Genomic DNA, 24692 nt, shown 5'->3' on the forward strand with positions numbered 1-24692 from the left:
TTGAATGAGCACTGTAACATAGGACGTAAAATTCAAAGATTTAAACAGGAAACAATGAAAAAACAGTAATTTCCCTTCTTAAAATTCTGCCTTGGTCATTCAGTTCTCCTCAGAGGCAACCAGTATTACTATTTACTGCCTGACTTCCAGAGTTTTTCTATACATATGTACAGGCATGTGGTGTGTGTGTATGTGTGTGTTTAAAATATAAATGACAGTATGCTGTATCATTTTGTCTTTTTCATTTATTATATATGAGACTGCTCTATGTACAGATATAGCTACCACATTCTTTTTAAGCACATAGTATTCTACTGTATGGATATAGCATATTTATTTTAACTACAGTCCCCAAAGAGTTGCTGCATATGCTTGTGAAGGGAACTCCACTTACCAGCCCACGTGACTTAAGTATGATCTAGGAGAGGGGTATATTTCAGGCCCTACCCATGTAGGCCTATTTTTTTTTTTTCCCTAGTTCACACAGTAACTCAGGATGAACTCAAAGTGGCTCTGACTACTGATGAAACAATTTGGTTGTTTTCAAGCTTTTGCTACTACAAACAATTGCTACTGCAATCATCCCTGTATATACTTCATTTCATAAATGTGTGAAATGTATCTGAAGGATAAATTCCTAAAAATGGAGTTCCTTGGTAATATGGTATTTACATTTTAAATTTTAACAAGTTTTACTAAATTGCTCTCTGTAGCAGTTTTACCAACTGCTATTGACAATATGTAAAAATGCCTTAACAGTGTTATCCATCATTTTTATCTTTGCCAATCTGATAAAACTGTAGTTCTAACTGGCATTTCTCTAATTCTGAAGTTGAATATATTTGCATATGTTTAAGAAGAATTTTTATTTCATAGTCTGTAAACTGAAGGATCATAGTTTTGCCCATTTTCCTAATGGGTGCTGGGTCTTTTTGTTGATTCATAGAAGCTCTTTACATATGAAAAAAAAAGCCTTTTATGACATTAATTGCAATCTTATAATGTTTTCCATGTCTTTTGATTTTGAAATGTAGCTGAATTTCCCTAAAAAAATCTTTTATGGCTTCTGGGTTATGTGACATATTTAGAAAGACTCCCCACTTCTGCATTTAAATTCTTTCCTGAATTTTTCCCTACTTTATTATTTTTTTATATTTAAGTATTTTCTCCATCTGGACTTCCTTTGGTGTAACTTGTAAGGTAGAAATCAAACTGCATTTTCTTCTATATGTACATTCAATTGTCATAACACTATTTACTGAATAATCTAAATCTCCTACTGATCTAAATGCCATCTCTATTATTTCTAAACTTGCATATATATTTAGGTCTATTTCTGGACATTTTTTTTTTAAGATTTTATTTATTGGTTTATCTGACACAGAGAGAGAGCACAAACAGGGGAAGCAGCAGGTAGAGGGACAGAGAGAAGCAGACTCCCCTTGGAGCAGGGAGCCTGATGTGGGTCTCAGTCCCAGGATGCTCAACCAACTGAGTCACCCAGGATCCCCTGGACTTCTTTTCTATTGAGGTGTCTGTCTGTTCATGGCTTCAGGATCAGTTGTTTTAACTACCTACCTTTACAAAATTTAGAGTTTTACTATTGTTTTGGAAACTAGCTCCTCCCCCTTTTTTACCCTTATTTTTCAGCATTTCAGTGAAGGTTTTAAGGAGTGGAGTGACACAATCTGATTTGCTTTAAGATCATCCTGCTAACAATATGGAGGGAAAAAATGCAAAGGGCAAGAATGGAAGCAGGAAGACAAGTAGACAGTCACTGAAACGAAGCAGAGAAAAGATGATGTTGCCTCAGACAAAGGAGGTAGCACCATAGTGGTAAGGAGTAAGGAACATTAGAAGGGAAAATAAAAGTGTTCTGAGGGAAAATAAAATTGTTCTGATTTAGACGTATTTTTGAGATGGCTATTAATCAGTTAAGTGTATATGTCAAGCAGGCAATTGGATATATGAATCTGGAGTTCAGAGGTCATGGCAAGAGAAATAAATCTAGGAGTAAGCCACCATCTACATGGTGTTTAAAACCACAGGACTGTATTGAATCTCTGGGAATGATGTTGATTAAGAAAAAGGTCAACGGAGGAATGGATAAGGAAGATGTGGTCCATATACATTATGGAGTATTATGCCTCCATCAGAAAGGATGAATACCCAACTTTTGTAGCAACATGGACGGGACTGGAAGAGATTATGCTGAGTGAAATAAGTCTACCAGAGAGAGTCAATTATCATATGGTTTCACTTATTTGTGGAACATAACAAATAACATGGAGGACATGGGGAGACGGAAAAAGGGGAGTTGAGGGAAATTGGAAGGGGAGATGAACCATGAGAGACTATGGACTCTGAAAAACAACCTGAGGGTTTTGAAGGGGTGGGGAGGGGGAGGTTGGGGGAACCAGGTGGTGGGTATTAGGGAGGGCACGTATTGCATGGAGCACTGGGTGTTGTGCAAAAACAATAAATAATGTTACACGGAAAAGAAATTTAAAAAAAAAGAAAAAGGACTAGTATAGGGGTGCCTGGATGATTCAGAGGGTTAAGCCTCTGCCTTCAGCTCAGGTCATGGTCTCAGGGTCCTGTGATTGAGCCTCGCATCAGGCTCTCTGTTCAGCAGGGAGTCCTGCCTCCCCCACTCTCTCTGCCTGCCTCTCTGCCTACTTGGGATCTCTCTCTCTCTGTGTCAAATAAATAAATAAAATCTTTAAAAAAAAAAAAAGAAGAAGAAGAAGAAAAAGAAAAGGACATGTATGCTGACCTGGAAATTGAAGAAGGTATTTTAAGAAGAAAGGGGAGATCAACTGTATCAAAATGTTACTGAAAGGATAGGTAAAATGAGAACTGAAAATGACCACTGGATTTGCAAAATAAAGGCTGATAGCAACCCTGACAAGAGCAGTTCCAGTGGAATGGTGCAGACAAAGCCTGACTTACGAGAGCTAAGGAAAGATAACAGGTAAGGGAATTGAGGCAGTAGGTAGAGGCCACCCTTAAAGATTTTCTAAAATGGAGAGCAGAGAAATAGGACAATAGCCAGAGCTCTATGCTGTTAAAGAATTTTTCTTACAGATATTAAGTATTACTGCATGTTTTTGTATCAGTGAAATTGAGTAGAAAGAGGTGTGGAGCAAATCCAGAGTATATAAGGAAATTCTATAAATCGATAAGAAAAAAAATTCAACATAAAAATAATGAAAAATAACAAGAAATTCAAAGAAAATTCAAATGTTCAAAAACTTAGAAATATAAGCAAACATGCTAGTAATTAGTGACCTGCAAAGTAAGACAGTAAGATATTACTAAACAGATTGACAAAAAAAAAAGTTTAAATCTGACATTAAATGATAGTGAGGTTGTGGGAAATGAGTACAATCATAAACTGCTGGTGGTAAAAGACTTCAATAGCCATTTTAGATACTAAAAATGCAAATACTCTTTGACTCCAAAATTCCACTTTTCCATATCTACAACTAGACAAACAACTGTACATGTGCACATGGAGACATATGCAAGGATGTTCATTGTAGCAGAGATTTTTTAGGTTAAAAACTGGAAGCAACCTAATGTTCTTCAATAGGGCAATGATTAAATAAAATGTGTTCTTATACAGCAGTCAATAAACTAATAAACAAATTCAGTAAAGTCACAGGATACAAAATTAACATACAGGAATCAGTTACATTTCTACACACTAATAATGAGCTATTAGAGAAAAAACAATCCCACTTATATATGCATCAAAAAGAATAAAATACCTAAGAATAAATTTAATCAAAGAGATAAAAGATCTGTACCCTGAAAACTATAAGACACTGATAAAAGAAACTGAAGAAGCTACAAATAAATGGAAAGCTATACCATGCTCATGGGTTGGAAGAATTAATATTGTTAAAACACCCATACTACCCATAGCAATCTACGAATCCAATGCAATTCCCATCAAAATATCAACAACATTTCTCACAGAACTAGAACAAAGAATCTTAAAATTTGTATGAAACCACAAAGTTCTTGACTAGCCAAAGCAATCTTGAGAAAGAAGAACAAAGCTGAAAGTATCACACTCCCTGATTTCAAACTATACTACAAAGCTATAGTAACCAAAATAATATGGTACTGGCATGAAAAGAGACACACAGATCAAATAATAGAACAGAGAGCCCAGAAATAAACCAGCCCATATATGGTCAATTACTCTACATCAAAGGAGACAAGAATACACAGTGAATAAAAGACAATGTGTTCAATAAATGGTGTTGGGGAAAACCCAACAACTACATGTAAAAGAATGAAACTAGGGACTCGTGAGTGGCTCAGTTGGTAAAGCATCTGTCTCTTAATCTCAGCTCTGGTCTTGATCTCAGGGCTATGAGTTCAAGTACCACAAGAATGAAATCAGACCACTATCTTACACCACATAGAAAAATAAATATGAAATGGATTGAAGACTTGAATGTAAGAGCTGAAACCAGGGGCGTCTGGATGGCTCAGTGGGTTAAAGTCTCTGCCTTCAGCTCAGGTCATGATCTCAGGGTCCTGGGATGGAGCCCCACATCGGGCTCTCTGCTCAGCGGGGAGCCTGCTTCCCCCACCCCCTCTGCCTGCCTCTCTGCCTACTTGTGATCTCTGTCAAATAAATAAAGAAAAAAAAGAGCTGAAACCATAAAACTCCTAGAAGAAAACATAGGAAGTTAGCTATATTGAAACATTTTTTTTAATATTAATATTTTATTTATTTATTTATTTGACAGACAGAGATCACAAGTAGGCAGAGAGGCAGACAGAGAGAGAGGGGGAAGCAGGCTCCCCGCTGAGCAGAGAAGCCAATGTGGGGCTCGATCCCATGACCCTGGGACCATGACCTGAGCTGAAGGCAGAGGCTTTAACCCACTGAGCCACCCAGGTGCCCCTATTGAAACATTTTAAACTTATTTATTTGCGAGAGAGCATGAGCAGGGGAAGGAACAGGGGAAGGGAGAGGGAGAGAGAGAATCTCTTAAGCAGACTCCTTGCTCTGCACAGAACCCAACAGAGAGGGCTCAATCTCACGACCCTGGGATCACAACCTGACCCAAACCAAGAGTTGGACACTCAACCGACTGAGCCACCTGGGCACCCCAGGAAGTTAGCTATCTAACATCAATATTAGCAACATTTTTTTGGCAAGAGAAACAAAAACTAAAATAAACAAACAGAATTACATCAAATTAAAAAGCTTCTACACAGAGAAGGAAATGATCAACAAAATGAAAAGGTATTCTACTGAAAGGGAAAAAATATTTGCAAATCATGCATCTGATAAGAGATTAATATCCAAAACATATGAAGAACACATAACTTAGTATCAAAAAAATAAGCAACCCAATTACAAAATGGGCAGAGGACTTCAATAAGCATTTTTCCAAAGAAGACATACAGATTGTCAACAGACACATGAAAAGATGATCAACACCATTCATCATAGGGAAAGACAAATAAAAACCACAATGACTTATGACCTCAAACCTGCCAGATTAGATATCACAAAAAAAAAAAAAAAAAATTACAAGTGTTGGCAAGGATGTAGGGAAAAAACCTTCATGCACTGTTGGTAAAGATGTATACTTGTGTAGTCACTGTGGAAAACGATATAGAGTTTCCTCAAAAAATGAAAAATAGAACTACCATATGATCCAGCAATTCTACTTCTGGGAATTTATCTGAAGAAAACGAAAATACCAAAGTAAAGAGATAGATGCACCCCAAAGATCACTGCAGCATTATTTACAATAGCCAAGATATGAAAGCAACCTAAGTGTTCACTGATAGATGGATGGATAAAGATGATGTGATACACACACACACACACACACACACACACACACACACACACACACCAGGAATGTAACTCAGCCATAACAGAGAATCTTGCCATTTGCAATAACACAGATGGACCTAAAGGGTATTATGCAAAGTGAAATAAGTCAGAGAAAGACAAATAAGTGAAATGAGTCAAACAGAGAAAGACAAATACCACAGGATTTCTTTCCCTTGTATATAGAATTTAAAAAACAAAACAAACAAAACAAAACAGAAACAGACTCATACATAAAGAAAACTGTTGGTTATCAGAGAGGGTGAGGTGGGGGGGCAGGCGAAACAGGTGAAGGGGATTAAGAGGTACAAACTTCCAGTTATCAGTAAGCCATGCGGATGCAATATACAGCATAGGAAACATAATAATACTGTAATGACTTTGTATGGTGACAGATGGTAGCTAGACTTACTGTGGGAATCATTTTGTAACGTATAAAATACCAAATCACTATGATGTCCCAATAAACTCCTGAAACTAATAGGATACTGTACATCAATTATACTTCAATTAAAGGAAAAAAAATTTAGGGGCGCCTGGGTGGCTCAGTCGGTTGAGCTTCTGATTCTTGATTTTGGCTCAGGTCAAGATCTCAGGATCATGGAATCACTTAGCAGTGAGACTGCTTGAGAGTCTCTCTCTCCTTCTCTGCTTCCCCCACCCTGTGGCTCTTGCTTTCTCTCTCTAAAATAAACAAATCTTTTACAAAGAAACTTGCTTTTTTTAAAAAGATTTTATTTATATTTTTTGACAGAGAGAGAGAGATAGTGAGAGAAGGAACACAAGCAAGGAGAGTGTGAGAGGGAGAAGCAGGCTCTCTGCTGAGCAGGGAGCCTGATGCAGGGCTGGATCCCAGAACCCGGGGATCATGACCTGAGCCGAAGGCAGATGCTTAATGACTGAGCCATGCAGGTACCCCATGAAACTTATATTTTAAAAGAAAAATAAAAAAGGTAAGAGGAAAAAAAAAAAAAACTAAGCAAGTAAGCCCAATCTAACAATGGTTAATTCTCAATGGTGTGACTACAGTAGAGCAGGAATTAGCAAAGTATGGAGTGGACCAAGTCCTGCCCACCACCTGTTTCTGTAAATATGATTTTTTTGGAATACAGTACTCACCACTCATTTATGGACTGCCTGTGGCTACTTCTGCTCTACAATAGCAGAGATAAGGAGTTGCAACAGAGTCTGTATGTCCTGCAAAGTCTAAAACATTTACTACCTAGATCTTTATAGAAAGTTTACTGACTTCTGCAGATTTTCTTCTTTGTACTGTACTGTATCTCACCTTTCCCTGAAATTTAAGACTATTTAAATAACTTGAGGGAGATTCACACTAAAGTCCCACAGAACCAAAGAAAAGATTCTAAACTATCAGGCTTTTAAACATTGTAAGAGTACTACATTACTTATCACTATACTTGCTATAGAGTAAACTGAAAATATTAATCAGAGCTAAATTGGTGAATTATAAAGGTACTCCATATAGGGGAAAGAATATATAGGGCAGTCATATTTAATACAAGAGATGAATTCCTGAAAACCCTGAATAATTCAAAACTAACTATCCCATACATATAGAAGAGGGATGCAGTCTCAGAACATATAAATCTACAGCCAATATAGAATGCTCTTATTTTTTTAAAGATTTCATTTATTTATTTGAGAGAGAGAGATGGAATACGCGAGCAGTGAGGAAGGACAGGGAGAGGGACAAACAGACTCCCCGGCCAAGCAGGGAGCCCCACAAGGGGCTCAATCCCAGGACCCTGAGATCATGACCTGAAATGAAAGCAGACTTTTTTTTTTTTAATTTTGAAGAGTTTTATTTATTTGTCAGAGAAGATAGAGTACACACAGATAGGGAGTGGCAGACAGAAGGAGAGGCAGGCTCCCCACCAAGCAAGGAGCTAGATGCAGAATTTGACCCCAGGACCCCAGGATCGTGACCTGAGCAAAAGGCAGTGGTTTAAATGACTGAGCCACCCAGGCATGCCTACAGAATACTTTTATAATGCATACTAATAACATATTAAGCATAGTATATTAGTAGAGTAAAAATGTAGTATATTAATACCTTAATTAATTATATGGTTATAATGGTTAATAACTATTAATTCTGTAACACAGCAACTTACTGGTTATGTAATTTTAAAATATAATGTATAATACATAATATACTAAATACAAAGTTAATTGTATTTCATTAACTAATGTAGTATTCTGCCTGAAAATAAATATTAGTTACCACTAACAACTTCCAACAACACAAGTAAGGACAGAGTTAAAAAGTATCAAATTAGGAGAAGCTCTCTCCCTATCAGGGGGAAGGCTAGTCTGAGTCCTTGAAAGACTTCTACTAATGAATGGATCTAATGTAGCTGGTTTTTTTTTCTCTCATTTTTTTTTTCACATAAGATTTTTTTTATCACTGAAGATTTCCTGATATACAGACACACTGTCCATTTTTCACCTTGCCACCATGAAACAGCAATCCACATTTGGATCATTTCCTTTAATATTAGCAACTGTTGCTGGAATATGGTCAAAAGCATATGCCAGTTACTTCACTGTTGGCTGTTGTGCTGAAGGCCCAGGCTAACTGCTGGGGCCCTGTTTTCCTAATTCTAGCAAGTTTTCCCTTATTAATCCATGGAGAACAACCCAAGCAAAATGTCAACATCCCTTTCACCAACCTTGCACAAATGCACCTTCTTTACCACTTTCACAGGTCCTCTATTAGGTGTGAGGCTGTCTTCCAAGTTAAAGCCTCTTTAGGTTATGATAAAGCTGAAATGTTTCTGATAGCTTCTGTTAGCAGATATAGTTGGCCTGCTCATTTTTATTTTCTTAAAACCTCAGTAGGCTTTAAAATTGGAAAGCCAGCCATGACTTGTAGTAAACCTTTTTGTCTCACTTTCAATTCCTTTCAAATCATCAAAAACACTTCATACCTTAACACAGGCGATGGCTTGGCCTTAGGGACACATTACGGCAGCACTGATCTTGCAGCCGTGTTGCTGGCATTTCTTCCCATTTATTCCATTATTTTTGTAAGGCTATATTTTTACGCAAACTAAATGATATGCCTTCTTTACTGATGCATTTGTTTTTTGAGCATTATCTCTACTATTCTGCAGGTTTCACTCTCCTAAATGAACAGCCTGGGGATTCACAGCCGAGGCCTGGCCTTCATCACAGAGTTTTAGAACATCTAACTTCCGCTCCAAAGATACTGAATTTGGGGCACACTTTTAAGCACTAGCACCACTACTTAATGTACCTGAATGACATTATTATATGATATATAAAAATATTCTTAATTGTACCAAAACAACCATTAAGAGAACAGCCAAATACAGTTACCAAAAACATTAACCCAAAATCTGATACATTAAGTTCGTAAGATACTGATAAAGGATCATGGGAATTTTGTTTCCTGCTAAAACAAGACACAGACAACAACGACATAGTTTGCAATCCTTTCAGCCTGCCAGATTTGAAATTATGCATTTCTTCCAAATATTTTTTTTAATTTTGGAAAGTTTCACAATATTTCAAATTTGAGACATAAAGTAGGAATTTAAATGTATTTTTACTATGCACTATTTTCAGCCTCACATAATTTGAAGATGCATAAAACAACACTACACTGAACTTTTTCAAGAGACTTTCTTTCTCTTTCTTTCTTTAAGTAGGCCCCACACCCAGCATGGAGCCCAACACAGACCTTGAACCCTGAAAGCAAGACCTGAGCTGAAATCAAAAGTCAGACACTTTGACTGAGCCACCCAGGCGCCCAAGAGACTTTCAAGTTTTAAAGAAAAATACTTGAATGTAGTAAAAGAGAAAAATAAGAAAAATAAGCAACCAGATGGAAATAACAAATACTTAAAGAAATTAAGGAGTGAAAACACAATGAAATGAATCAGAAACCCATTCTTATTAATGATGTAACCAACCTTAAGATCCCAAAACAAAATTAGTACATAATAGGTCACTCTTTTTTTAAAGACTAAGCTGCAAATAGAAATATATTCAGGTACGTATTGGAATGCTACACCCAAAATGATAATAAACACAAGTGGCATTATGAGGAAAAAGATTAACAATAAAACTTACATCTTCGATGATCTTTGCTGCCTCTTTAGTAATTGCACCTGTTGTAAATTAAAACACACATTATCCCCCAGAATATACAGATGTAAACACTGAGACCAAGATATTACTTTCCTCTTACTAAGGTGGGCCAGAGTCTATCCAGAATTTCACCAAAAAATGGTCCAAGGAAACTAGGCATCAATATTACCTGGGATGCCTGGTAAAGGAAAGATTCTTGGACTTCAATCTCATCCAGATATATTAAAATCACCAGTGATAAAGGCAACTACATTAAAACCACTTAGGTTCTTAAAAATATATATACATTTACATTCCATTTCCTTCCCTACTCAGGCCAACCTCCTTGGTACCCACTTCCCTCTGAGAAAAAGGGGCATGTTTCCTTATAGAAATATAAATGTAAATATTAGGAACAAGAGCTACTTAGATTAGAAAGCACTCACCTCTACAGTCTAACCAAATGCCTTTATATAGGTCATACCTTTTAAAACACTGTTAGTGTTCCCTGTAGGCTGGGTAGGAGGTACTTTTGCCAATGACACCACACTGGTTATAACTGGTGTTGTATTTTTCCTTGCAGAAGAGAGCTCCACTGAAGCACTCGGTGCCTTATAAATATTTACTGATTAAAACAAAAAGGTAAAACCTAGTATAAACAAAAGGGTTACACACATACACACACACACACACACACACACACACCCTGTTTAACAACTAAGTTTTCAGGGAGCAATGCAAACATCTAACTCTGTATAGAGAGTGATTCTGGTCAGATTAACATTCATTAGGACTTAAAGACAGGCTGATTCTCTAAAATTATAAACTTCAAATGCTACTTAACAGCTAAAAATGTGGCTACTAGCTTCAGAATCAACTGGCCTTTTCTATTAGTGAATATAAAACTCCTCCACCTAAGCCTGCTTCCAATACAAATTTAACATAATAATTTTTATAAATAAGTTGGTGAGGTACCTATCCATCCACTGGTTTTTTGCTAACCCATATTGTAAAATGAAAATTCTACCACTAACCCGACTAGTCTTAGGGAATGGATGATGACATAAAAGATTGGCATGTGGCATATGTGATTAAGGCGATAATCAATAAGACTGCAAAGACAGACAAAGGCCAGATGAAGCCCATGGATCCTATGAATTCAACAGCACTCTAGGCTTTGATTAGAGAGCATTAATACCAAATGTTTTGAACCTAACTCAGAGAAGTACTACTTCAAGGAGCTACTTTAAGAACATGCCACAAATGTATCTATTCATCTGGAAATTTTGACCATATTAGCTGCCCTACTTGCAAAATTATTTTATTCTTAGCTTAAAAAACTTTGCTACCTATGAAGAACTGGTCTACTTTATTTTTCCTGATATAATTAATGTGCTAGTTCCTTCTTCCTTGGCTACAAGCAAGCTCTGGATCAAATCTTATGCCAGTCACAGAAACTATATTAATATATAGTATATACATATGATATATATACTTATATCCTCTCCCTTTGTTCGCCCTGTTTTCCTCTTTTTTTCCTAGTTTGTTAACTGACTAACATTTATCTCTTATGTATAGATAAAATCAACCAAAAGCAATCAAATCTAATCTTCTATCAAATTAGTGATTATAACATTTATTGATTCTTTGGTGTGTTTGATTATGATAGCAAAAAGCATCAGGATTAACCTTCCCTGAAGGGCAATCTTTAAGAATTCTTAGAGGAAAATTTTAAGGAAATCCAGGCTATTTGAATCCAGTAAAATTTTGTTTTTATTATATTATTTACAACTGTCTGTGCTAATAGTATATCCTGGCACTGACATAATGATCCTGTTAGCCAAGTTTAATTTTACCTTTATTTTGTGAAAGAGGGTCATTCATAATTTGCCGATGACAAAACTCCAAGACACAAAACAAGTTACAGAAATGCTTGATGTTTCCTCGCCATTTTATGGACTCACTTAGCTTACCCTGTCGTTTACAGCCATCGCACTTGGCCATCTAAGAAAGAAATATAAGAAACGATAGGCTTAAAACCAAAAAATAATGAAAAGATAACACTAATCATATAACCAGAAGGTACTATGAAAACAGGATGTATAAGTCAGGTAAGATCACAAAATATAAGGTTTAAAATAATGTGGTTAAAAGTAGATATACTTGTTTGTTTCCACATAGATGCCCTCAATATATAGAATATAAAAATTATCTCTCAGGGCACCTGGGTGGCTTAGTGTGTTAAAGCCTCTGCCTTCGGCTCAGTCATGATCTCAGCATCCCTGGATCAAGCCCTGCATTGGGCTCTCTGCTCAGGAGGGAGCCTGCTTCCCTTCCTCTCTCTATGCCCGCCTCTCTGCCTGCTTGTGATCTCTGTCAAATGAATAAATAAAATCTTTAAAAAAAATTATCTCTCATTTTCAAAATTACTGATGAAAGAATCTAGAGCTAGGTTCTACAAGAGGTTAAGAAGCAGCATAATATAGTAGAAAGAATATGGATTTTGGAGTTGTAAAGACACTGACTCATTCAAAAAAATATTTAATTAGGTGTCCTTTGTCTTGAGCACTGATAGCTTCCTGGTCATATCGTTATGATAAAGACACACTTCTCCACCAAGATTATATTTTAGGGGGTAGGTAGACAAAAAAAAAAAACCACAAATGGTTTCAGGTGCTGTCCAACTATCACCTACCAGCTTCTTGAAGGGTACATTACTTATCCTCCTTGGATCTTGCTCTTTTTCCATATTCATAAACTGGTAGTAATATACCTACCTCTAGGATCATAGTGAGGATTAAATTACACTTATGAAGCATTGGGTGTGTATCAGTGGTTCAATTAATTGTAGCTTTCAGAGTTAGCCTTTCAAAAAAGTAATTTTTTAAAAGGTCGTGGGTAAGGAGGTCAGTCACAGTCATTTGACTTAGAGAGAACAAGGTCTGACTTCTAATTCATCACAGTAACCTTCTGAATGAGAGAGCCACTTAACACAACATAACTACACAAGGTTCTGACTTAAAAGAACTCACTTATAAACAAGGTCAATATGCCTCAAGAGAAAACAAAATATAAAAATAAAAGGACAAAGTCTCCAGAAACCTTATGCTCTTTACTCCCAAAATTTCACATTTATATTCGGTTGAATTTTGCTTTAGGAGCCCATAATTTACTTTAACCCAGTTCTAAACACTAAATTTTACTTCACATGATCCAAACATATTTTAAGAAAATAATTCATACTAACTTCAGAAAGCCAAAAAGGTATGTTACATTTACCTGATAAAACAAAACTGTAAATTTCGACATGCAATCTTCACAACAAAACTCTTCTAATTTGCCCTCCAGTCGATTTTCTACCAAATTAGGGGATGTCTGTGAGCAATAACTGCACATCTTACAGTAATTTCCCCATCGTTCTCCAAAGTCACGGGCAGAGAGGAATTTGCAAACTGAGAACCAGAAGGGATGAAAGAAGAAACATCAAACTTACATTAACCTGAAAGAGATAAAGTGAGTTTCCACAGTCTCAGGTACCAGCTAAGCTAACTTCTACACACTTGTGACACAACTATTTGCTTCTAGAAGAGGAGCAGGGATAGTCTCTATATTCACAAAACAAACTCATATCACTTTTTAAACATACTCTAAATATTAGGCCACCTATATTCAGAAACATCAGAGATATAAAAGTTTCTTAAGCCAAGAAGAAGTAATTGCTGAAGTACCCACTTTACAAGTAGGTGCAAGAAAAGAAAGATTTCTCAAGTCATTGCTAAACTTATGAAGAGATTTTTTAGACTCTATACTAATACCATTGACCTAATTATCTTCCAAAAGTCTTTTCTGAGTTTTAAAGCAATTTACTTAAGATTGCTATAATTTAAAACATCACCACAAGCCAATCATGATCACAAATGTATTACAATATTTAACAATTTTTTTCAGGGTGCCTGGGTGGCGCAGTCGGCTGAGCATCCAACTCTTGGTTTCGGCTCAGGTTATGCTCTCAGGGTCACAAGATCTAGCCCCACATGGAGCTCTGTGCCCAGCATGCAGTCTGCTTAAGACTCTTTTCCTCTGCCCCTTCCTAACCTGTGCTCTCTTTCTCTAAAATAAACAAATCTTTAAAAATTTTTTTCTTAATTGACATTACTGTTAACATTTAAAAGTGTAAACTTTAAAGTGACTTAGGTATAAGAAATAAACAAAAAGTGAATTAAGCATCAACTCAAGAAAAAAGCCTCAAATTATACCTCATAAAACAAAATCACTTGAAAATTAATTATAGATTAATGGTCCAACTCAGCATGAATTACTTTATAACAACAATATGCTCTGTGGATAAAACTGAACTTCCTGGGGCACCTGGGTGGCTCAGTCATTGTCTGCCTTCGGCTCAGGTCATGATGCCAGGATCCTGGGACTGAGCCCCACATTGGGTTCCCTGCTCAGCGGGGAGCCTGCTTGTCCCTCTCCCATTCCCCCCTGCTTGTGTTCCCTCTCTTGCTGTCTTTCTCTGTGTCAAATAAATAAAATCTTAAAAAAAAAAAAAAAAATGAACTGCTTGCTTCCTTTACCTTCACTACAGAATGGCTTATCAACCCCTGAGAATCGAACAGTCTCCTTTATAATTTTCTGCAGTTTACAGTAGTCACACATTGCCATAACTTTATTTTTCTTTTTGTATTCATCAGAGCAAGTCTTGCCACAAAACAGAAACATTTTACCCTGCAGAGAAAAAAAAAAAAAGTCATTGAGACCTAATTAAACAGTTGCTTCATCTTTAAGAAATCATTCTTCTTAACATTTCAAAGCAAATTAAGTGACTGTCAAAGATGAAAAGACAAATGCTTCTGATGGATACGTTTATATTCCATCCCTTTCATGATTTCTCTTTACCTTGTAGAAAAGGAGTTCTGGTTTTGTGGCAAACAGATGGCTACAGTGTTGACACTTGAGTTTAACAAGTGTCCGAGCTACAGCAACTTGCTGGGATGGGGCAGCAAGAGGCCGGAAACCGGCTGTGCCAGAGGCAGAGCTGCTGATGGAGCCGATGGGACTGGAACCGGAAGTGGCAGAGGCATTACCTCCTGCAGCTGACACTGCTGACCCAGAGGGTGGGCTTACAACCACTTGGCCCTGAGACGGGGGCGTCGCTGAAGAGTTTGTTCCTTTGGGCTTGTTAAATACATTCTGAAAGAACACAAATAAGGCAAAAGTTAGCAACTGAGAAGTAACGTGAGTTGGGTAATTTTCATTTTCTTGTTTTAATAAATTAATGCCCCCACAAATATTTCCTTGACACTCTATAAAGCAGTTCACAGAAAGAGTTTAAATGGCATACTTCCAGAATAGAAGGACTGAATAATACAATATCGTAAGGTTAAGGACTGGAATTTGGGCTTCCCGGACACCTCTAATATAGGGCTCTAACAAATTAAAGCAGACCTCTTCCTTCCCCCAAAATACCCTTCCCACTGGCAACCAGCCTCTGATGGCCATGAAAAGCATAGTGGCCACCAGTGATCTCTTTTGCCCTGGTACCAGGGACACTGTATCAGGGCCACCCAAGAGGGTCACTAACCTCTATTCTCTCCATCTTTTCAGGGAGTGAGGAACAAATGGGACAAGTAAATGGAGGCTTACACTTTCATGCCAGGAGTCATTATGTATTTGGCCCAGGATGAGAGGAAGGGACACCACAGCACCTACCTGAACCATAACTTAGTATCCATCCTTTTGAAAGGGAGAGAACCAAGGGCAAAAGTGGGAGGGAAGAGTAGTTTAGGTAGGGACCCTGGATAAGGAAGATGGCACTGAGACTCAGCAACTGGCTGAGACAGTTTGCAGAAAGGACTTCGGGGACCAGAGTTGAACAGAATTTTTTTCTAACTTAACCTTTTATAAATACAGACCTTCAACAGTTAACATACATAACATACATAACATAACATTGCCATAGAGCAATGCCTAAGAGAAGCTCAGGGGTAAAATACTACTTTAGCTCATACCTGGAAAGCCACCACACAACTGGAGCTGCAGAAGCTGTATATAGTTCCATTGGACATGGCTAGATGATATTGAGGGATTGCTGAGGTTTTACAGCTATGACATGAAACCTGAACACCTTGGTGTAACAAAAAATAAAAACCAATGACTAAGCTACATGATGAACAAATGATCCAAAAGTATCCAAAAGTACTCAGTAATATATAAAACCAAAATAAAGGAACTTTACAATAATCTGTGCTAACTGCAACTAATCACAGTGAAGTCCTACTTACACAAAAATTTGGAACTTAAAAGTTGTTGTTTTGTTTTTTCCTGGTCTTTCTTTTCATACAGAAACTACAAAATAAATAACCTCAATAAAAAAATCAGTTAAAAACTATTTTCAATTAAAAATGAGTTCTCTGAAACTAAATCTTGAGTCTCAATTTAACCACATAGATAAATTCCGTTTGTAAAAAAATGAAAGAAAAGCAACTACAATGTTCTTCAATAGTTACTAAATCTATAAATTTATTGAATTTTAAACATTACCTGAAGAAATAACTGTCTTAACTCTGTAAGCAGATAAGCAATTAATAGAGCAGAAAAGCTCGGTTTTTCCTGAGTCATTGGTAGTCTCAATCATTTCAGCTGAGGGCCTCAATGATTTCCCCAAGGCATATGGAGGAGTTTGAGCTGAATTCTATCAAGAAAATAAAATAACATTTAGATACCTAGCACAAACATACAAGTTGTGTAAGAAAAAAGAAACACTACCTACAAAGGCTGCCTTTGGCTGAAATATTTGAGCATGACTACAAGGCCACTCTATAGATTTTTCCGAAAGTTGGGATGTGGGAAAAATAAGTTCTTTCAGACAATGATAAAATGTAAACTAAAGAAAATTAGTAACTACTCATGTATATTAACAATAAAACACATTAAAAGTAATGAATTAGGTATTTGTAATGCACTTTTCTCATTACGAATAATCAATGCTGACCATGTAATCCATGAACCAAAGAGTCATCCTCAGCAGATCATGGACATCAATCTAGAAGATAACCTACGGGGCGCCTGGGTGGCTCAGTGGGTTAAGCCGCTGCCTTCGGCTCAGGTCATGATCCCAGGGTCCTGGGATCGAGTCCCGCTCGGGCTCTCTGCTCAGCAGGGAGCCTGCTTCCCTCTCTCTCTCTCTCTGCCTGCCTCTCCATCTACTTGTGATTTCTCTCTGTCAAATAAATAAATAAATAAAATCTTAAAAAAAAAAAAAGAAGATAACCTACGACCTTTAAGGTTACTTAACCAATAAGGCTCTTTAGCAAGAGGAAAGAGATGATGTTCAATATATACTAGAAGATCTTACAGAATTACCTGTTTTTCAAGCTGAGTTCATAATAAAATCTGCCTGTAACTTTACTTGTTTTAAGAAACAAAAATATTGACAGCTAACATTTATACAAATTACCAATATTATTATTTATTCAGTGCTCACCATGAGCTAGGCCCTATAGTAAATAACTTATATACTGTATCATAGAATCCTTTCAACAACAAAGTGAGATACTTTAAGAAATTATATTAACAAAAGGTTAAATTAATTTTAATTCAATTAACAAATAAACAGAAAAGTGGGAGATGAAACATTTCATCTCTATCCAAAGTTCCAGACTAACCATTACACCATACTGTCACTGACACAACATAAAATCTTTCAATAAGAAATTATATGGAGTAGGTATTTATCCCAAAGACACAAATATAGTGATCCAAAGAGGCACCTGCACACCAGTGTTTATAGCAGCAATGTCCACAATAGTCAACCTATGGAAAGAGCCCAAACAGATGTCCATCAACAGATGAATGGATAAAGGAATGTGTGTGTGTGTGTGTGTGTGTGTACAGCAGACTACTATTCAGCCATCAAAAAAATGAAATCTTGCCATCTGCAATGACGTGGATGCTAAGTGAAATAAGTCAATCAGACAAAGACAATTAAATGATCTCATCTGTATGTGGAATTTAAGAAACAAAACAGTGGATGATACGGGAAGGGAGGGAAAATAAAACAAGACAAAATCAGAGAGGGAAACAAACCATAACAGACTCTTAATCATAAGAAACAAACTGAGGGTTGGGGCGCCTGGGTGGCTCAGTCATTAAGTGTCTGCCTTTGGCTCAGGTCCTGATCCCAAGGTCCTAGAATCAAGCCCCACATCTGGCTCCCTGCTCAGCGGGAAGCCTACTTCTCCCTCTCCCACTCCATTTGTGCTCCCTCTCTTGCTGTGTCTCTGTCAAATAAATTTTTTTAAAAATCTTAAAAAAAAAAAGAAGAAACTGAGGGTTGCTGGAGGGGTGGGGGGTAGGGGGATGGGGTAATTGGGTGATGGATATTAAGAAGGGCACATGATGTAATGAGCACTGGATATTATATAAGTCAAATAAATTACTGAATTCTACCTCTGAAACTAATAATACACTATATGTTAATTAATTGAACTTAAATTTTAAAAAATAAGTTATATAGGGAATTAAAAAGTAGGAAAATATAATTTGTGAAGTTTCACTACATAATCTTTCGGATAAAAGAAGAAAATCATTTATGCAGTTGACAGAGTATAATATCAGCAACAAAATAAGGAATGGAATGGATTTTTGCAGGTACCTGGGTGGCTTAGTCAGCTGACCGGCTGCCTTCGGCTCCTGCCATGATCCTGGAGTCCCGGGATCGAGTGCTACATCGGTCTCCCTGCTCAGCCAGGAGTCTGTTTCTCCCTCTGACCCTCCCTTCTCTCCCGCTCTCTCTCACTCCCTCTCTCTCAAATAAATACAATCTTTTTTTTTTTTAAGATTTTTTATTTATTTCACAGACAAAGATCACAAGTAGGCAGAGAGGCAGGCAGAGAGAGAGAGAGGGAAGCAGGCTCCCTGCTGAGCAGAGAGCCCGATTCAGGGGTCGATCCCAGAACCCTGGGATCATGACCTGAGGCGAAGGCAGAGGCTTAACCTACTTAGCCACCCAGGTGCCCCAATAAATACAATTTTAAAAAAAAAAAAAGAACTGATTTTTGGATCACATATATAAAAATAACACAAACTTTATTCTTGAGGAAAAAGTAACCTAACTGCCAAAACTGGTCATTCCTAGAAAAGGGAAACTTTCAAAGATGAATGTCCACTACCAACTGCTCAGAGAAGTTAAAAATAAATCAAATTTGCTAACTGAAAAAAAAGTTTAATTATCATTTATACCCTTTTTTAGAAAAATAACTTTTTAAAGATTTTCTTAAGCACAGCAATTTTTTAAAAGATTTTATGTATGGGGCGCCTGGGTGGCTCAGTGGATTAAAGCCTCAGCCTTCAGCTCAGGTCATGATCCCAGGGTCCTGGGATCGAGCCCCACATCGGGCTCTCTGTTCAGCAGGGAGCCTGCTTCCTCCTTTCTCTGCCTGCCTCTCTGCCTTCTTGTAATCTCTGTCTGTCAAATAAATAAAATCTTTAAAAAAAAAATTTTTTTTTTAAATAGTGTCTTTTTAAAAAAAATTTTTTTTTTAAATAAAAGATTTTATCTATTTATTTGAGAGTGAGAGAGCACAAGCAGGGGGAGCAGCAGAGGAAGCTGGCTCCCCACTGAGCAGGGAGCCCAATGTAGGGCTCAATCCTGGGAACCTGAGATCATGACCTGAGCCAAAGGCAGCCATTCAACTGACTGAACCACCCAGGCACCCCTAGAGATTTCAAATCTTTCTGCAATAATTAACACAAATTAATCTACTTAGTAACCAAATGAATCCATTATGCATTACAACAAATAAAAATTAGCTAAAGTAGGGACGCCTGGGTGGCTCAGTCGGTTAAGCCACTGCCTTCAGCTCAGGTCATGATCCTGGGGTCCTGGAATCGAGTCCCGTATCAGGCTCCTCATCCAGCAGGGAGGTAGCCTGCTTCTCTCTCTGCCTCTGCCTGCCACTCTGCCTGCTTGTGCTCTCTCTCTGACAAATAAATAAAAATCTTAAAAAAGAAAAATTAGCTAAAGTAGTCTGATAAGGGATGTGCCAAAATAATTACAATTTATTCCAAACAGATTTTAAAATATTTATTTATTTATTTATTTATTTATTTATTTATTTATTTATTTTAAGATTTTATTTATTTCAGAGAAAGAGATTACACAAGTTGGGAAGACAGGCCAAGGGAGAGGGAGAAACTGATTCCCTGCTGAGCAGGGAGCCTGATGTAGGGCTTGATCCCAGGACCCTAAGACCATGTCCTGAGCTGAAGGCAGATGCTTAACCGAGACATCCAGGAACTCAAAAATTGTATTTTCTAAAAGGAAAAAGACATGCTTAAATCCACTGATTTTATCATCTATAAGTGGTCAGTTTATTTACAAGAATATGGGACTTTCTTCACTTATCAATATATCACAAAATATTTCGGATTCCTAGCAAAACATGAAATTCTGTTTGTGAATTTCTGACCATGATCTGGTTCGCCTGTATCATCTCACTACCATAATCACTTACACAACCAGAATCGATCCCACTTTTCTGCAGGGGAACTCATACACCAAGATCAACTGATCTTGCTTGTTTTGCATTTGATCCCTGCAGGGCCACCCTGGAAGGAGCAAGCCTACCTATGTGTGACAGATGGATCTTCATACCTGCTTATATGCTGTGACACTTGTGGAACTAAAAACCTTCTGGGACTGGCACGGGCCAGAGCTACTATAGCAGTAGCTTCCACAGTTCTCGCAACAGTTCATGGTGAGGTTGTTGGCGGAGTGAAATTTTGAAAAACAGGCATCACTACAAAGACCATGCACCACATTTTGATATTTAACTTCAAATCGAATCTAGGAAATAAAAACACATACACATCCAAAATCAGCAAAGCCAATTAAAAATCTCGGGTCTTTGAGTAGAGTCCCAATAAAGGTACAATGTGACTTACATCAGCATTCTTCTGACATATACTGCACTTGGTTGAAATGCTATTGGTATAAATGGTGACAACAGGTTTTTTCTTTAGCTCATAAGAAGAAAGACATGATTGGCTGCAGAAATCTTTGCTAGGAGAGGAATTTTCAAATCGGGTTGCGATCACGTCCTTTGGATTTAAAATGTCTCTAAAAATAAATAACAAAGGCAAAATGAAATGTGTTCTTCATAACTGTAATTTCTTCCTCCCTGTGAGCTAAAATAACTGTATTTATGAAGGGCAGCTACTGCATAGGAAAAAAACAGCTGGCCTAGGATAAGGCTTCTAGAAACCTGAGTTTGATGACTAGTTCTGTTACTTAGCTGAGGGACAATGAGTGAAGTAATTATTCTCTCAATTTTTCATGCATAACATGGGTTTATGATACCTAATTTATGGATGTGTTAAGGGAAAATTATGTTTAAAATATATCCAGCCAGATGTTCGTGACAAAAACAGTGAGGCTTCCAGCTCCAACCAAGTTTCATCCACAGAAGCCAATGGAAAAAGTGGCTACCCCACAACTCCAAACCACAAAACAGTTGTCCTCTTACTAGTCAGCAGCTGCCAAAGAGTGGAAACATGAGTGAGACAAGGAATGACATGTTTTGGGATTTTTTAATTGAAATGCAAGATCTGGGAAACAGATGAATTACCAAAGATTAATATAAAAAGTTAGCATGATATATAAAACTTAACTATAAATGAAGAGAGCAAGGAAACAGATAAAAGAGCTATTAAGATTTTGGTAGCAGAGGACAGATGGAAATAAGAATAAGACAGAAGGAGCACAAATAATTGAGTCGTTCTGTAAAACTCAAATTATTTTGTAAGAGTTCATGCTGTAATAACCACTGACAGTAAAAACAAAGGCTAAGTATTGCCATTTTCTGACCAGTGTAAAAAACTAAAGTAAATGGTCATTCATTAGAAGTACTAGGAGAGGCCATAAAGAATACCATGGCAATAATATTTTATACAGTAAAGTGTATTGAGTAATTAGTATGTACCAGACACTGTTCTCTTTATTCAAATTATCCAACTTAATTACCAGAAAAATTCTGTGAGTTAAGCATTATTACAATTGCCCCTTTACACATGAGGAGACCAAATCCGAAAAATTAAATAGTTTGTCAAGGTCACACAGCTGGTAAGCAGTGAAGCCAGAATACAAACTCTAGGCAGTCTGATTCCACAGTCCGTGGAGTTAACCATTCCACTATTCTGCCTCCTATCCTATGCCTTTATTATACAGAACTGTTCCACGGTAAACTATCAAAGAATAGTAATAACAACAAGGTACTTTAATTTTCTAAAACTCACCTAACCTTAAAAATAGCACAGTGAATCTTGGAAACCAAGTGGATATGCTTACACAGGGGTGAAGTTACTAATTTTTAAAAGTGATTTTTCTGGGCGCCTGGGTGGCTCAGTGGGTTAAGCCGCTGCCTTCGGCTCAGGTCATGATCTCAGGGTCCTGGGATCGAGGCCCACATCGGGCTCTCTGCTCAGCAGGGAGCCTGCTTCCACCTCTCTCTCTCTGCCTGCCTCTCTGCCTGCTTGTGATCTCTCTCTGTCAAATAAATAAATAAATAATCTTTAAAAAAAATAAAAAATAAAAAATAAAAAAAAATAAAAGTGATTTTTCTACTAAAAACAAAGCAATAAAGAATGTTATTTAATAATGTAAATCTGCCAGTGGTATAATATACATATATGTAAACCAATGAGAATGACTTTTTTAATAAAAATCTGTGCATGTAAATAAAAATGAATTCTAAATCTTGTGCATCCAAATGAAATTTATACCTTAACATTTATCTTAAAAAAAAATACATCTTCCAAAAACATGGCTTCAACATTTTTCTAATTTCTCTTTTATTTATAAGAACCCTAAGAACAACTTTTCAATGTAATAGTCAAATATCATGTTTAAGAGTATGACTCAGGAAAAAAAAAAAAAAAAAAGAGTATGACTCAGTTGAATTTGTCTACAATAGTCAACTGATAAAGGCATCAAACACCTTTTGGCAATTTGCAAAAAACATGGTATAAAGATAGATTTGTCACCTAACTTTGTCTAAAAGAATGTTTCATAGGCTCTGAATGTGATGCCCAATCAAGAAATCAAAAAATTTTTTGAGTAAGAGCAGCACTGTGGTAAAATGTGTCTGACAAGAGTGACTATTTTGAAGACAATAATATGCATTTGGATGTATAAGTTGTGCTATGTCCTTTAAAATTTAATTCATTTTATTTTGATATTTATATGTTGAAACATAGTATCTAGAAACCGAAAACTAAATTTACCGTTTCAGATCAGTTTGAGAATGTATAGAAGAGTCTGAGGTATTAAAAGGACATTTTAGAACAAAACTAAATTTGAATATTTATGCAAAATATTTTTAAATTCCTCTTTTCGTTGGAGATTTCCATTTTAACAAGATCTACTTTTAGATATATAAGCCCAACACCCAAGAAGACAAAGAAACTGTCATCTATTTCCAAAGAAAAAAATAGGAGCCTATAAATTCTGTTAATATACATAATAATAATTTTATTATTAAAAATAATAGGATCCCACTTATTAAGCATTTGCTATGTGCTAGGCCCTGGGCTAACCCTGTTTCATTAAAATCTGAGGAAGTAGATACTCTTTACTGACAAAGAAACTGAGGCTTAGGAAAGTTAAAAATCCAGACCCAACATCATATAGCTAATAAGGCTTTACAGCCATGATCAAACCAAGATCTTAACTTATTTCACTCTACATTAATGATTACTTACAATACAATGTATTCCAAGAACTACACTAACACAGAAGTGGGCAGAACATGCCAAATTTTTCAAACATACTAACGTAGAGAAAGAAATTTATGTGGCTTAGTTGCTATTTTTTCCTTTCTCTGCGCCTGTGTGACTATAAAGCAAAAATAACCTCCAACAAAAACTTACAAGGATATTTTAGATATAAACATTACTTTTGTAACCATTTAGACTTTACCTTCTAAAGAATTAAATAACTTATATAATATTATAAGACTACTGTTATTTTATTCTATACTTCAATAACTTTCAAGATAATAAATAGTTGTGAATGGTTGTTGTCCGCAATTATAGGATACATGAGTGCTCCTACAATTTCCACAATTGGTTTATTTTCCACAGTAAAATTTCAGCTTAAAGAGAGAGAAAACTGGTTTAGATGACACTTTTGATACCAAGTCTCTTATCTAACATCACAAAACTTGAGAATTTGCAAATTTCTCAATCAGCTAAATATTTCCATAGAAACATGCTATAGAGATTTAAAGTAGCAATAGCATTTTTGGTTCTTTTGTTTTGTTAACAATATCATATTTGAGCTAAACTATATACACACTAAAAAGATATAGAGTAAAGAGGGATGTAATTAAAAATTTTATACTTTGAACAGTTTGTGCAGGTTTTCTTGGGAGGAGGTGGTATGCAGAAAGATGAAGAATATCCAGTGATGCATCGCGTGGAGCAAAAGAGCTGAGTAGATCCTGTCTTATGATATGCGGTTTGCCCTTTATGAAGTATTTTTTTACAACCAGAACAAAAAACCTGAATAGCTATCGCTGGAACCAAAGGAAGCAATACGTTTGGGCCAGATGATGCAAGAGAAAACTGAAAGCCTGGGGTCAACTGCTGGGCTACAAATACAAAAAAAAAAGGGGGGGAACAGTTAGTATCGACACAA

The 24692-nt window shown here is 36.6% G+C and overlaps 1 protein-coding gene across 5 annotated transcripts in view; it reads right to left on the minus strand.

Moving 5' to 3' along the window:
- ZMYM6 (zinc finger MYM-type containing 6) overlaps positions 1–24692 on the minus strand; it is a 44924-nt gene that overhangs the window by 7122 nt on the left and 13110 nt on the right. For all 5 annotated transcript variants that reach the window (XM_044237771.1, XM_044237769.1, XM_044237767.1 and 2 more), the window contains 11 exons: positions 24396–24645; positions 20942–21116; positions 20652–20843; positions 16538–16688; positions 16006–16121; positions 14894–15187; positions 14572–14722; positions 13271–13443; positions 11848–11995; positions 10476–10616; positions 9995–10032 (listed from right to left, as the gene is read on the minus strand). In XM_044237771.1, the coding sequence (XP_044093706.1) occupies positions 9995–10032; positions 10476–10616; positions 11848–11995; positions 13271–13443; positions 14572–14722; positions 14894–15187; positions 16006–16121; positions 16538–16688; positions 20652–20843; positions 20942–21116; positions 24396–24645 (1829 nt within the window). The remainder of the gene's footprint in view (positions 1–9994; positions 10033–10475; positions 10617–11847; positions 11996–13270; positions 13444–14571; positions 14723–14893; positions 15188–16005; positions 16122–16537; positions 16689–20651; positions 20844–20941; positions 21117–24395; positions 24646–24692) is intronic.

The sequence above is a fragment of the Neovison vison genome, chromosome 2 (assembly GCF_020171115.1).
Source record: "Neovison vison isolate M4711 chromosome 2, ASM_NN_V1, whole genome shotgun sequence".
In the NCBI taxonomy this organism is placed as follows: Eukaryota; Metazoa; Chordata; class Mammalia; order Carnivora; family Mustelidae; genus Neogale; species Neogale vison.